The sequence below is a fragment of the Microtus pennsylvanicus genome, chromosome 7 (genome assembly GCF_037038515.1).
Source record: "Microtus pennsylvanicus isolate mMicPen1 chromosome 7, mMicPen1.hap1, whole genome shotgun sequence".
Taxonomy (NCBI): domain Eukaryota; kingdom Metazoa; phylum Chordata; class Mammalia; order Rodentia; family Cricetidae; genus Microtus; species Microtus pennsylvanicus.
Genome location: NC_134585.1, coordinates 4,577,642 through 4,591,652, shown reverse-complemented (window position 1 = coordinate 4,591,652; position 14,011 = coordinate 4,577,642). Strand labels below are relative to the sequence as shown.

Below are 14,011 nucleotides of genomic sequence, written 5' to 3'. Positions count from 1 at the left end.
CGAAAAACAAAACCAAAACAAAAGAAGACAATTTATATGTATGGGTGTTTTGTCTGCATATATGTAAGCACGCCACATGCATACAGAGCCCTGGGAGGCCAGAAGAGGGAGTCGGATGCCCTGACATTAGAGTTACAAATGGCTATGAGCAGCCATGTGGGTGATGGGACTCAACTGTGCTCCTCCTCCAGAGGACCCGAGCTTCTCACCGCTGAGCCATCTCTCCAGCCCCCAACTGGGACTCAGCGCTGGGGACTGAGTTCAGTCAGTGAAGTACCTGAGGCCCCTTCCATCCCCAGCACACGAACCCTTCACTGTGGTTCACACTGGTGACCCCACACTCAGGCGGAGACAGGAGAGTCAGAAGTTCAAGGCCAGCTCCCCTCTTCTGTGCTCGGCGCTCCGGACACCTAGAAAATGAGAGGGATGAAGGTGAGCAGGTAGCCGGTGACTGGTGCCCAGGTGCCCAGGCTCGATGGGTGCTGAAGGGGAGGGGCGCGTGCGCACGTGCCACGTTGCCAGGACACCTCAGCGGTTTGTTTGCAGATCTCGGGCGCTCCCACTCCTGCCCTGGCCGCAGGGTAGGGGTGGGAGGGTGCGTGACGCCGCAGCGAGGGGTCCAGTGGCTCCGCCCAGCTCCCAGGCCCCGCCCCCCCAGGTGGTTCAGCCGGTGCCGCCTACCCGCCCGGTGCCCGAGAGCCAGCCAGAGTGGGCGGGCCGGAGGCGGAGGAGGTGAGGGGAGGGGAGAGGGGAGACGGGGGAGATAGGGGGAGGGCAGGGAGGGAATGAGTGAGGGAGAGGGAAAGGGAGTGGGGAGGGGAAGACCAAAAGGGCAAGGAGGGGAGGGAAAGAGGGAGGGAGAGGAGGGAGGAGGGGAAGGACAGAGGTGGTAAGGGGAGGGGAGGTGGGAGAGGAGGTGATGAGGAAAGGGTGAAGGGTAGGGGGGCGTCGGCCTAGGACGGCGTCCCCGGCGACCGAGGGGGGCACCTTGCGGGGGCGGAAAGCCGGGCTCTGGGGCCTCAGTTTCCTCATTGCGCCAGCGCTGGTCCCTCTGTCGCCCACCCAGATACCAGCACCACCAAGATGCCAGACGTGAAGGAGAGGGCTTCCCGGAAGGAGCTCAGCACGGCCGAGGGCGCCTCCCGTGAGCCCCACGCGGGACACACTCGGGAGGAGGGGAGCAGCACCCAGGGACACCGAACACGTATGTTCAACTGTCGCCTGACCGCGGATCGGTGGGGCCAGGACCCTGGGCGTCGGGCATCACCGCGGTGCACGCGCTGCGAGGTTGCCCTTGACGTTCCCCACTTAGGCCTCCTCCTTGTGGCCACGCGGGGTCGCTGCTGGTTAACAAAATGACTTGAAACAGGCCCCCGGCGTGGCGTTGGTGAAAGTCAGGGTTTGGTGGTTTGGAAACATCTGGAGGTGGTTAAGTCTGTAGGTAAAAGAACTCCTGAGTGTATTATCAGATTCCTCTCTTAGATTTCGTATATTAGGGTTACTCAGTTTTGCAGTTTTCTTTTTGGGGCGATCTGGATTTTGGTTTGGTTTGGTTTTTCGAGACAGGGTTTTTCTGTAGCTTTGGAGCCTGTCCTGGAACTAGCTCTTGTAGACCAGGCTGGTCTCAAACTCACAGAGATCCACCTGCCTCTGCCTCCCGAGTGCTGGGATTAAAGGCATGCGCCACCACCGCCGGCTGCGATCTGGATTTTTGAGAATTCTATTCTAGTCCCTTTTTGTCTCTCCCGGCTGAGCCCTCCTCACACTGGGCGCTTTCATGTTGAACTTCTGTTGCAGTTGAGGTGTTTAATGTTTCCCGCAGTCCTTCAGGATGCCCCTCTAGCTCAGCCCTGCTTTGAAGACTTCCTCCCAACGCTTATTTAGTAACCATGCGCTAACAGTGTGTCTGTTTAAGTAGCTGACTGTGCCAGCCATCTTGGCCAGAATAATTCAGAGGGCGGCAGATAGGATCGCAGCATCAGGTCACTGTTGGTTGGTTTGTTTTGTTTTGTGAGACAGGGTTTCTCTGTGTAGCCCTGGATCTCCCCCTGTAGACCAGGCTGGCCTCGAACTCGCAGAGCTCCGCCTGCCTCTGCCTCCCGAGTGCTGGGATTAAAGGCGTGTGCCACCACTGCCTGGCTCCACCAGACATTCTTTCAATCACAGGCTTGGCAGAGAGAGTTCACGACGTTTCCAAGCTCGATTGCCACTCCGAAGAGAAGACTTTATCATCAACCAGGTGTTGGCTTTTATATTTTTATCTGTTTGGGTTCCTGATGTCATCACTGAGCATTGAGGGGTTCTCTGGCTTTGTGGGCAGAGACACTTGCTGCTAAGTCCAGTAACTTAGTTTAATTCCTGGGCCTCATGTGTGCCCCTCCTCAATCAATCAATCAATCACTATCACTGTCTTAGGTTTCTGTTGCTGTGAAGAGAACCATGACCATGGAAACTCTTAGAAAGGAGAGCATTTAACTGGGGTGGTTTACGTTTTCATATTTATTTATTAGCATCATGGCGCGACGTGGTGGCATGCAGGCAGCCATGGCACGGGAGCTGAGCTGAGAGCCCTACATCTTTGATGTGCAGGCAACGGGAAGTGGCCTCACAGTCACACTGAGTAGAACTTGAGCAGAGAAGACCTCAGAGCCCGCCCCCAGAGTGACACTTCCTCCAGCAAGGCCACACCTCCTAATAGTGCCACTCCCTTTCAAACCACCACTAAAAACTCAGCATTGTGTGATGGTACGCGCGCGCACGCACACACACACACACGCACACACACACACCTCTGTCTTTGTAATCCTAGGACTTGGGAGGCAGAGGCAGGCAGATCTGTGAGTGTGAGGTCAGCCGGGTCTACACAGAGTTCAGGTCTACACAGGGAGACCCTGTCTCAAACAAGCAAAGAAAACAACCCGAATTTTTGTCATCTTGGCAAGTGCGTTGGTTGCCACAGTTCCTGTTCTGGTTAATCTGTCAAGGCTAGTTACAATGATTTAAAACTCTGAGTCTGAAAGTGAGATCCTTTGGTCTACCTTCATGTTTAAATTCTGTTCTCTCCACGGGGATGTCTGTCTAGTTATTCCAACTGCATTTGTTGGAAAGATCTCCTTTTTATATTAAATTGCCTTTGTATGTTTTTTAGTTTAGATAGGGTCTCGTGTAGCCCAGGCTGGTCCTCCTGTCTCTGCCTCCTGAGTGTGGACATTATCTTAATTTTTTTTTTTCGAGACAGGGTTTCTCTGTGGCTTTGGAACCTGTCCTGGAACTAGCTCTGTAGACCATGCTGGTCTCGAACTCACAGAGATCGGCCTGCCTCTGCCTCCCGAGTGCTGGGATTAAAGGCATGTGCCACCACTGCCTGGCTTATCTTAATTTTTTAAAGTCATAACAAAGAGCAATAACAAAACGTAGCCTTCATGACTGGATAGATAATGCTCTCAGAATAGGAATATACGAGAAAGAGGTGGGTGGGAGACCGTGTGTGTGTGTGTGTGTGTGTGTGTGTGTGTGTGTAGTCCTGGCTGGCCTGGAACTCAGCGATTACCCCTGTAATGACATGCAGCACGAGGTGGGACCATGGATTTCATGGCAGGGAATAAACATGTCATCAGACAGAGCTTACATGGGAAGGAAGGGGAGAGAGAGGGAGAGAGAAAGACAGTGACCTGCCTCCTCTGAGAAATGGCAGAAAGAGTGAGAGGAAGTGGGGCTTGTCTCTTAAAGGGACAGCACCTGAGTACAGACTGCATAGTAGGAAGCAGTCATTGGACCCTGGGCTGGCCAGGGCACTGCCTGGTTCATCCTGCCAGGTGACAGGGGCCAGTAGGATGTCTGAATCCTGACACTCCATGCCTCTGCGTCCTGGTGCTGGGATTAAAGGCGTGCGCCACTGCCCGGTGAGTCAATTTATTTTAAGCAGGGCTGATCTGGAGGTGTCTGTGACATTCAAGTATTGTCAAAAGAGGAAAATATTTTCCTAGAATTTAGGAGTTAAAGAAAAAGAGTAACTTCTTGCTCAGCACAGCACATGTGTGCAGGTTCCTACACACGTACACACATAGCGAGCCACACAGGGAAGACTTATCCTACACTCAGGCTTGTGTCTGCTCCTGAGCGTGCCTTGAAAGCCCACCTGACCTTCAGGGAGTCCACCCTCCCTGAAGTCGCTCCCGCCGTTCTCTCCGGGGCTTAGACTCCAAGCCTGGACAGTTTCCCCGCGTAGTGAGTAACCTGTGTGTTCGCCCCTCCTGTAGCCTGGACAGCAAGGGCAAGGAGACAATGCCCAGTGACTTTTGGGACCATCTGAAGGAGCAGCTGTTGTCTGTGCCCCCTGACTTCAGTTGTGCCCTTGAACTTCTGAAAGAGGTCAAGGAGGTGAGTGGCCATCTTCGCTGGTAGCTCTTCCAAAGCGGCCTTAGCGCCCCAGGGGGCAGTGGCTGCAAATCCTAGTTTCCCAAGTGACTAGACAGACCAGGAAGACATCAGGTACAGTAACTACAGCAGGACAGCAGGACATGGGAGAGAGTTAAGGATAAAGAGAATCCTGAAGAAATCTGAAGCAGCGGATACAAACGTGCTGAGTGAGTTACCCCATCCGGCTGTACTGGTGTGTGCTGCCTTGAAAGTCACAAAACAAAACAAAAAAACAAAACAAAAAAAAAGAATGTGCTTTATTCGTGGTGGGCGATTGGAGGCGAAGTGACCTGCCTTTTTTAGGGACGATATCTTGACAAGCCCTGGAACAGACTGAGCTTGTGCGGGGTTGACCAGCTTCCTTTAGAGAGCTGGGGCCGGAGGAGGCTCTTTCTCTTGTATATTTAGCGCCCTCTGACGAGTACAGAGTGAACTTGCTGCAACCTCAGCAAAGGAACCCAGAGGTGTGTGGTTACATGGGAGGTCAGCCTCGGCTTCCCAGGGCTGGCTTGAAACAAAGAAGCTCTGGGTGGTAGCTTTGGAAGCTTGCCCACTGAAATAGGTATCAGGAAGAAGTCGTGTCTGGTACGGCATGGAGCTGGCTGCTGGATTCTGCTAAATAGTCGTGATTGTGCCCTCCAGCTCCATGGGTTGTGTGTGCTGTGCAGACACAGGGATAAATAAGAGCCAGTTACCAGGAGCTCACGTTTGGGGATCAGCGACCCCATTGCAGCTCTTCTGATCTCTGCCTTCTCCCTCTGAAATAATTTTAAAAAATAAAGAACTACCCTTTGTAAATTAAGGGTACATTTTCTAGTTCTTTTTTTCAATTAAGATTAATTTTTATTTCCAGTCCTCAGGAGGTAGAGCAGGCAGATCTCTGAGTTTGAGGCCAGCCTAATCTACAAAGAGAGTTTCAGGACAGCCAGGGCTACACAGGGAAACACTGTCTTGAAAAACCACAAATAAATAAAGTATTTTTATTTTCTGTGTATGGTGTTTTGCCTGCATGTGTATCTGTGCATGCAGTGCCCAGGGATGCCAGAAGAGGGCACTAGAGCCCCAGGTCTGGAGTTAGATGCTGTGAGCACCGTGTGGGTGCTGGGAACTGAACCTACATGCTCTCAATGCAGCTCATCTGTGTTCCACGCTCTCTGTGTTTTTATTAATCTCTTTATCTCACTCTGTGACAGAGTTATCACTAGCTATGATAATACTCAGTAGAACATGTCTGCTGCAGCTTCCTGATCCTAGAGAGACACAGGCTGGTGTTTGTAGGGGGTTGAGCGCTGGGGAAAACGCCAGACTGAGCAGAACGTACTCTTCTGACTTGCCTGGCAGATCCTGTTGTCCTTGCTCTTACCACGCCAGACCCGCCTCAGAAGTGAGATCGAAGAAGCTTTGGACATGGACTTCCTCCATCAGCAAGCTGACCGTGGGGACCTGAATGTCACCTATCTCTCTAAGTACATCCTCAACACGATGGTCTTGCTGTGTGCGCCAGTCCGGGATGAAGCCGTGCAGAGACTCGAGAACATTGCGGATCCTGTCCGGCTGCTGAGGTGTGATGAGTCGCCTAGCCTGCTCCAGGTCCTGAGCTGGGAAGGGTAGCAGACAGTGGGACAGCCGTTAACTGTCTTCTGCTGGAGACAGCTTGGCACCTGCTCCCAGAAAGACACGCAGTAGACAGAATTCCAAGGTGTGAAGAACATCCCATCCCGTTCACACACTCTAAGGCACGGCAGCGTGTCTCCCGGTGTATGGCCGTGTGGCGCTTAGGAAGTGTGCTCAGCAAGTTAAAATTGAAAAGCACCAGAGCCCCTTGCCTGAGTGCGGAGTAGCGTCACTAGAATGCCGTCTTCTGCCATGTGGCTTTGCCCTGTGGCCCTTGCAGGATTTGACCTCACGGGGTTTCTCTGTTTGGCTCTCCCAGTGGAGGGTCCCTTGTTGTGCACACCGCCACCCCGGGTCTCAGAGGAGAGAGCATGCCCGTGTGCCACCCGCTCCCTGTGGGCCTTGGTCTTGGCTGTCCCGCGTGCCCCAGTCACCCACCTGGCTTCCCTCCTGTCAGCTCCCTTTTCCAGCACAGTTGTTCTCTCCTGCTTAGGGGGATCTTCCAAGTGCTGGGACTGATGAAGATGGACATGGTGAACTATACCATCCAGAGCCTCCAGCCCCAGCTGCAGGAGCACTCCATCCAGTTCGAGCGGGCCCAGTTCCAGGAGCGTCTCAACAAGCAGCCCAGTATGTCTGACGTGAGGGCAGAGGTGCCGACGGCTCACACCTGATGTTTGCAAAGGGCCATTCTGCCTTTTAGGAAGAGGTCGCTTCTTCCCGCAGTGGGAGGGGGAAAGCAAATTAACCAGGAACACATACTTTTTTTTTTAAACATTTTAATTTAGTGATTTATTTATTTATTTATTGAGGTAAGATCTCACTCTTTAGCCTTGGTATTCGGAAACTCATGTAGGTCAGCCTACCCCAAACTCATGGCGATGCTCCCGCCTCAGCTCCTGAGGGCATGCACCACCATGCTCAACATAAACAGTACTAGCTAAGGAGAACCGTGGCCGAAAGCCCCATAGGTAGAGGCTTCCACCCCTCACCCCTCCCGTTGCAGGCCTCCTCGACCACACCACTAAGTGGCTGACCCAGGCGGCCGCAGACCTCACCAGACCCCCTGCAAACTGCCCCGACACACTGGACTCCTCCAGTACGCCTGGCCCGTCTCCCAGTGACGCTGCTGCCTCGGAGCCGCTCAGCCCTGCAATGGTGCTGTCCCAGGGATTCCTGAACCTTCTCATCTGGGACCCTGAGAATGAAGAGTTCCCTGAGGTGGGGATATGGGGAGCATTTCCTCGTTTTGGGCTCTGAGTGTTGGTTAGAGCCCTCTGACGGCCCCTCCCCCTCCTCAGACCCTGCTGATGGACAGAACCCGACTGCAGGAGCTGGAGTTGCAACGGAACCACCTAACCGTCCTTGCCTCCGTCCTGCTGGTGGCCAGTAGCTTCTCTGGCAGTGTTCTGTTTGGCTCACCGCAGTTTGTGGATAAACTGAAACGGATAACCAAGTCCCTGGTGGAGGACTTCAACTCCAGGTGAGGATTAGCAGGAAAGGAGCTGGGGAGATGGCTCAGCTGGTAAGGTGAGGTGCCCAGCAAGCACGAGGACCAGGGTGTAGCCCCAGCATGCTTGGACTGGCTGTGGTTGCACAGGCCTTAATCCCAGAACACAGGAAGCAGAGGCAGGAGGATCTTTGTGAGTTCAAGGTCAGCCAGGTCTACAGAGCCAGTTCCAGGACAGTAGGGGCTATTCAGAGAAACCCTGTCTCCAAAAAGACAACAAGAAGAAGCCAGACATTTGGGCATCGTCTGTAACTCCAGCGCTTGTGAGGGGTGGGTTCAAGATCAGCTAGCCTAGTCGGCTGGCACGCGGACTGGGTTCAGAGAGAAAGAAGGCGGAGAGCTACTGAGAACGAGGCCTGGGGTCAGCAGCTGGCCCCTGGTGTCCTCAGAGGAGTAGGTGGCACCAAGTGTCTCAGGTACTGGCAGGCCATGGGTTACTGGCTCTTCACCACACACCACAGAGAGAGGCCCTCTGAACCAGTCAGTGCCACTTTATCTCTGTAGTAATATTGGAGCGTATGGGGGAGAACGGCATGGGGGACTTGCCAAAAATGGTGTTGTGAGACCTTGAGCTGCAGGCTCGTCTCTCACTGGGCGGGTGATGGCGGCCGGGGCTGGCAGCAGCGTTCCTGAACTTGTGCTGAGCTGTAGCCGAAGATGACTGAGGAGACGCCCTTCAGCACCGAGAGCTTTTTATGGTTCAGTACATGGCAACTTTTACAGAGGTTGCCGGTGTTGGGCTTCGGTGCTGGGCGGCTGGGGTGGGCAACTGGCACTCGTCCCAAGTCCCCATCCTCTTAGCTGCTGCCTGAAGCCACCTACTAGGTGCCAGCTCACCTCTGCCGTGGTCTAGGCCTGAGGAGACCATGCAGACTGTGAGCGAGCAGGTGACCCAGGAAATCCACCGAAGCCTCAAGAACATGGGCCTCGCCCCTCTGAGCAGTGACAACTCAGCGTCTCTGGTAGGACAGCTCCAGAACATTGCCAAGAAGGAAAACTGCGTCCGCAGCGTCATTGGTGAGCGTGCCCACGCGTGGGCTGTGAGGGCGCTGGGGGCAGCCATGCGTGTGAGCGGTGAGGGCGCTGGGGGCAGCCATGCGTGTGGGCAGTGAGGGCACTGGGGGGCGCAGCCATGCGTGAGCTGTGAGGGCGCTGGGAGGGGGGGCAGCCATGTGTGGGCAGTGAGGGTGCTGGGGGGGCAGCCATGCGTGGGCAGTGAGGGTGCTGGGGGGGCAGCCATGGAGTGGGTGCATCTCCAGGCCCTGAGCACAGGCTTTTCCAGTCAAAGATGGAAAGGGCCTAAAGGAGGCCTGCACACAGCAATCCTGCCCACCCAGCCTGGTTAAAGTCGCTCATTGGAAATCCACACCTGCTCTCCAGCAGGAGACATCGCTCTGTAGTACAGACCCAGTTGATTGGAGGAATCGGATGGTTTCTTCTCTGATGTCAATCCCAGGCCTACTGCTGCGGCCCAGGCTGGCCTGGACACACTGTCTCAGGGTGGCCTTGCTCATGACTTTCCCTGTCTCTGCCTCTGGGTTCTGGGACTACAGATGTGAGCCACACCCCGATACTAAGCAGTCTTGAGTACTCTGAGGTTCAGTAACCCGGTACCTGTGAGAACTAGACAGCTGTCCCCAAGCAACTTGGGTGCCCCTCCTCAGTGGGCATGTGACTGAGCAGCAGGACCCCAGGTGCTCCGTGGCTCTAGTCACCTTCTCCCTCTTGTCCTGTGCACAGATCAGCGGATCCACTTGTTCCTCAAATGCTGCTTGGTTCTTGGCGTGCAGCGATCCCTGCTGGACCTTCCTGGAGGCCTCACGTTCATCGAAGCAGAGCTGGCAGAGCTGGGCCAGAAGTTTGTTAGCCTGACGCACCACAACCAGCAGGTGTTCGGCCCTTACTACACCGAGATCCTAAAACCCCTCATCTCCCCAGGCCAGTCTGCCAGAGTGGAGGCTCTCTGAGAGCCCTGGCGCCTCGGACCCAGGGGGAAGGCCCATCTTCCTGGAGTGACATCACCAGTGACCAGGCGTGCAGTGAGTGCCCTCCGCCCCCCACAGCCAGCACACCTGGGCTGTAGGGATCCAGCATGTAAACACCAGCTGGCCCAGACTGCTCCCTAATAAACCTCTGAACTGCAAGCAGACCAGCATTCTTTCTGGGATGCAGCCGAGGCCAGGCCCTGTGCCCTGCAGTGCCACAAATGACTGGCCAGATGCCCGGGTGCTCCCCAGCTCAGGGAGGCTCTGAGGAAAAGCACTTTCCTGGAGCCTTCACATTGCCCAGCCGGCCAGGGCCAGGAGAGGACACTATGAAAGCAAACCAGAGTCCCCTGGGGTCACAGGTGCTCCAGCAGGAAGTGGGGGGGGGGGGAGGAACAGCAAAAGCCCCGCCCCTTCTAGAGCACCTGCAGAGAAGGCCCAGCAGGAAAATGACTGGCTCCAAGCAGCACCTGTAGCCACGCCCCGGCGTCCTTGGCTCCCACTCAGGTTATCTAGAGTTCAGGCTGGGACAGTTAGGTCTGCCCTGGTCCCACCCCTGTCCAGTCCTCCTGTGGCCTCATCACTAAGTTTGGAACGCCCGCTCCTCTTGCCAGAGGCAAGGTGTGCATTCAGATGGGAGTGGACACCCATCTTGCCTTGCTCTGCCAGCGCGGGTGGTTGCTGTGTGTGTGTGTGTGTGTGTGTGACAGACCAACACCAAGTGGGACGCTGTGGGAAAGACCTGGGCTCACATTGCTGTCATGCTGACCACAGCAGACAGGTCCCAAACGGCTCCCATGAGGAAAGTGTCCCATTCTAACCTGGTCCTATGGAACAGACAAGAGGATGTGGGGAGTGGCTTGTGTGTGCCCTCAAGGCAACATAAAGGAAAATAACGTCCCCTTTTCAGAAGCCGGAAAAGCTGAAGATGGCACAGTGCAGAGACAGCACAAGGTGCTGTCACAGCTGGGTTTGCCCGAGATGTGCTTCTGACCAGCGGCCCCCAGAGTGTGGGGGGAAAAACGAGCGGGCAGAGACCACTTGAAGTTCGCAGTCTTGTACAACCTCGGCTGGGGGAGGCCCAGGAAAAAGACTCAAATGAACAGGCTTGGCCGTTTAGGGCTCTGATTGCAGTTACTCAGTTCGATTTCCGAAGTCCAGGGGGAGCCTCGTTGTTCAGAGAGCTGCGGTCTCTGGGAACACTGCCCGGGCAATGGGTGTGGGTGCGGGGCTGTGAGAGCCTTGCTAAGTCTGGAGTAACCAACACAGTAGGCGTTTCTTGTTTCTTCTTGTTCTTCCACATGGAGGAGAGAGACAGGTTCTCTGGTTTATATTCACATTTACAGTTTAGTCTTGCCTACAGCTTTGAGGGCATTTTATTATTTTATTTTCAAGACAGGGTTTCTCTGTGTAACTGCCCTGGTTGTTCTGGAACTCGCTCTGTAGACCAGGCTGGCCTTGAACTCACAGAGATCTGCCTGCCTCTGCCTCCCAAGTGCTGGGATTTTTAAGGAGTGCACCACCACTGCCCAACTCCATGTTTAGCTCATTAAGGATCTGAAGTTTGTACTGCCGTGAGGATCACATGATGTGAGACTGTTATTTGTTGAGGAACATTATTTTCAGGTGTGTGATTTTTGTTTATGCTGCATTTGTTTAACTCTGTGAAGCTGTGATTCTTTGCTATCTAAAACACCTGATGATCTAATAAAGCGCTGACCAGCCAATAGCGAGGCAGGAGCAAGGATAGGCGGGGCTGGCAGGTGGAGAGGACGAACGGGAGAAATGAGGACAAGGAGCAAGAGAAGGAGAGGAGGATGCCAGGAATCAGCCGTGGAAAAGGTATGACAGAAACAGAAGAAGTTCAGAGGCAAAGGTAGTCGGGATAACTTAAGAAAAGCTGGCTAGAAACAAGCCAAGCTAAGGCCAGGCATTCATAACTGAGAATAAGCCTCTGTGTGATTTATTTGGGAGCTGGGTGGTGGGCCCCTCAAAAGAGCCAAGAGTAAAACATGGCACAGCAGTTACTTTCTTGTGTGTGGATGCAGCGTTCTCAGCACCACTGTTGAAACCACTGTTGGACTCTGGTTCACAGTGCTGGCACCCTGGCCAAAATAATATTCCCCAGTTCTGTAGCTGTTGCCCCAGCTCTATGGAAGGCCAAGGACAGCTTGGGCGATGTATCTCAAGACCCCATGTGATGTGGGATTCTTCTGTATGCTGTGACCATTGGCTAATAAAGAAGCTTCTTCAGCCTATGGCAGGGCAGAATAGAACGAGGTGGGAATTCCAAACAGAGATAGGGAGGAAAGAAGGCAGAGTCAGGGAGATGCCATGGAGCTGCTGATGGAAAAGAGCCCGGAACCTTTCCGGTAAGTCACAGTCTCGTGGCAATACACAGATGAACAGAAATGGATTAATTCAAGATGTAAGAGTTAATAAGAACCCTGAGCTAAAAGGCCAAGCAGTGTTGTAATTAATAAAGTTTCTGTGTGATGATTTGGGTCTGGGCAGCTGGGAAACGAACAAGCGGTCTCCATTTACACCCATGTCAAAAAGAAAATACCATACATGAAAGAAAATACCGTACGTGAAAGAAAATACCGTACGTGAAAGAAAATACCGTACGTGTAAGAAAATACCGTACGTGAAAGAAAATACCGTACGTGAAAGAAAATACCGTACGTGTAAGAAAATAACGTACATGTAAGAAAATACCGTATGTGTAAGAAGTGTTTATTTTGGCCTTTCTAGCCCATTGGTCTGTATGTTCATCCTTAAACCAGTAAAGTTAGTTTCTTTGAGACAAGGTTTCTCTGACTTTTGAGCCTTTCCTGGAACTAGCTCTTGTAGACCAGGCTGGTCTCAAACTCAAGGAGCTCCACCTGCCTCTGCCTCCCGAGTGCTGGATTAATAGGCGTGCGCCCCCACCGCCCAGCTAGTGGACATTTTCTTGACTGACGATTGATGTGGTATGCCTGGCTTTGGTTCAGGTCTGTTGCATGTACCTGTGAATTGTGCACGGTACACGTAGCTCTCCCTTCGAGGGCTGCGGGGCTTGCGGCTGGTTCATTTCTGATATTGGTTGTCAGGATTTGAATGATGTTCTCAAAGGCCCACGGTTAATGGCTTGGTGCCTGCTCACATGGTACCGTTGAGAGGTCATAGGTCATCAGGGGCACACCTTGGAGAGTCCATGGATGGCCGCGATTCTCCATGTTTAAAGGGCTGGCTCCACCTCATTTTGTGAGATGACTTGAGGAGCATTCGCAGGAAGCTGCCTGAGTGGTTGGTAGTCCCTCATTTCTCAGTTTTGCTGGAGGTTTGACCGTTGTATTGAACGTTCCTAGAAGACTGCTCTGTTGCTTCTTACTGGCTTTCAGATCCCCAATTCTGGTTCCACTGTCCTCTGACATCTTGCTCCGGGCTTGTCTGTACTGTGTCCCAGTGTGCAGTTAGTGCTACGACCCAACCCACTCTGCAGCAGCTGCTACTACCTCCCCAGCTCCCCACCCCACCCCTCGGTGCCCCCACCCCTCGGTGCCCCCACTCCTCTGCCCTTCCCTCCCTCCCCGGCCGATTATCAGTTCTTTGGAGACTTCTCTTTGCCCTGACTCATTTCCCACTTTATAGGCTGTCCTGCCATTTTGCATTGGTTCCTGCTTTGATTCTACCGTGGCTAAACACATTCTGTACAGTTTTAAATCTTTCAATTCGTGAAGGCTTGTGTGGCCCCAGGATTCATTCTCTTTTGGTATGTGGTTCCTGGGGAACTTGGGAGAGAAGGCATATTTTGCCCCTATTGGCTGGAGTGTTGGCTCATGTCAGAAAGTCTAGTAGTTGGTAGTCTAGAAGTTTGCAACACCCTGCCTGTGCCCTGCCTACTTTGATCTGTGGCTGATAAAGGGGTGCGGAAGTCTATATAGCTGCCCTGTAATACTGGCAAGAGATGCCAGGGACCCCTTGCAAATAACAAACCCCACAAGTTTGCATGAGCCCATGAATGAAATGGCATAGGAACTGCATATAACCTACACACGTCCTTCTGCGTGCTTTAAGCAGTTGTTATATACAATAACCTATTGGTTAATGTTATGTAACTATTGCATTGCCTGTGTTTAGTATAATTCAGTGAGGGGCTTTAGAGAGGGCTCAGTGGTTGAGTACTGGCTGCTCTCCAGAGGACGGGAGTTTGATTCCCAGCACCCCACAGCGCTCACCACCTTTTAAAACTCCAGCTCCAGGGGACCCAGTGCTGCTTTTTGGCCTCTGCAGGTACATGCATACACATGGCGTTCATTTACACAATTACATGTGCGCGCAAATAGAAATTGAGTTCACAGTTGTGGGAGCCCACAAGCAGATAAGGGAGAGTTGTTTTTGTATTATTTGTTGTAAATACCATAGCCCAGGTGTTTATTTCTCATTGTTCTGGAGGCAGGGAGAGCATGGACGAAGGCCAGGAAGGACTGCTGGTGGTGAG

At 53.3% G+C, this 14,011-nt stretch overlaps 1 protein-coding gene across 1 annotated transcript; it reads left to right on the top strand.

The window, feature by feature from the left end:
* Positions 1-1,072: 1,072 nt before the first annotated feature.
* Positions 1,073-9,687, top strand: Tcp11 (t-complex 11). The gene is made up of 9 exons (XM_075978779.1): positions 1,073-1,204; positions 2,167-2,239; positions 4,260-4,380; positions 5,761-5,981; positions 6,527-6,663; positions 7,040-7,254; positions 7,335-7,516; positions 8,397-8,560; positions 9,284-9,687. The coding sequence occupies exons 1-9, from the start codon at positions 1,084-1,086 to the stop codon at positions 9,508-9,510; spliced, it is 1,461 nt and encodes a 486-aa protein (XP_075834894.1). The 5' UTR covers positions 1,073-1,083; the 3' UTR covers positions 9,511-9,687.
* Positions 9,688-14,011: the final 4,324 nt, after the last annotated feature.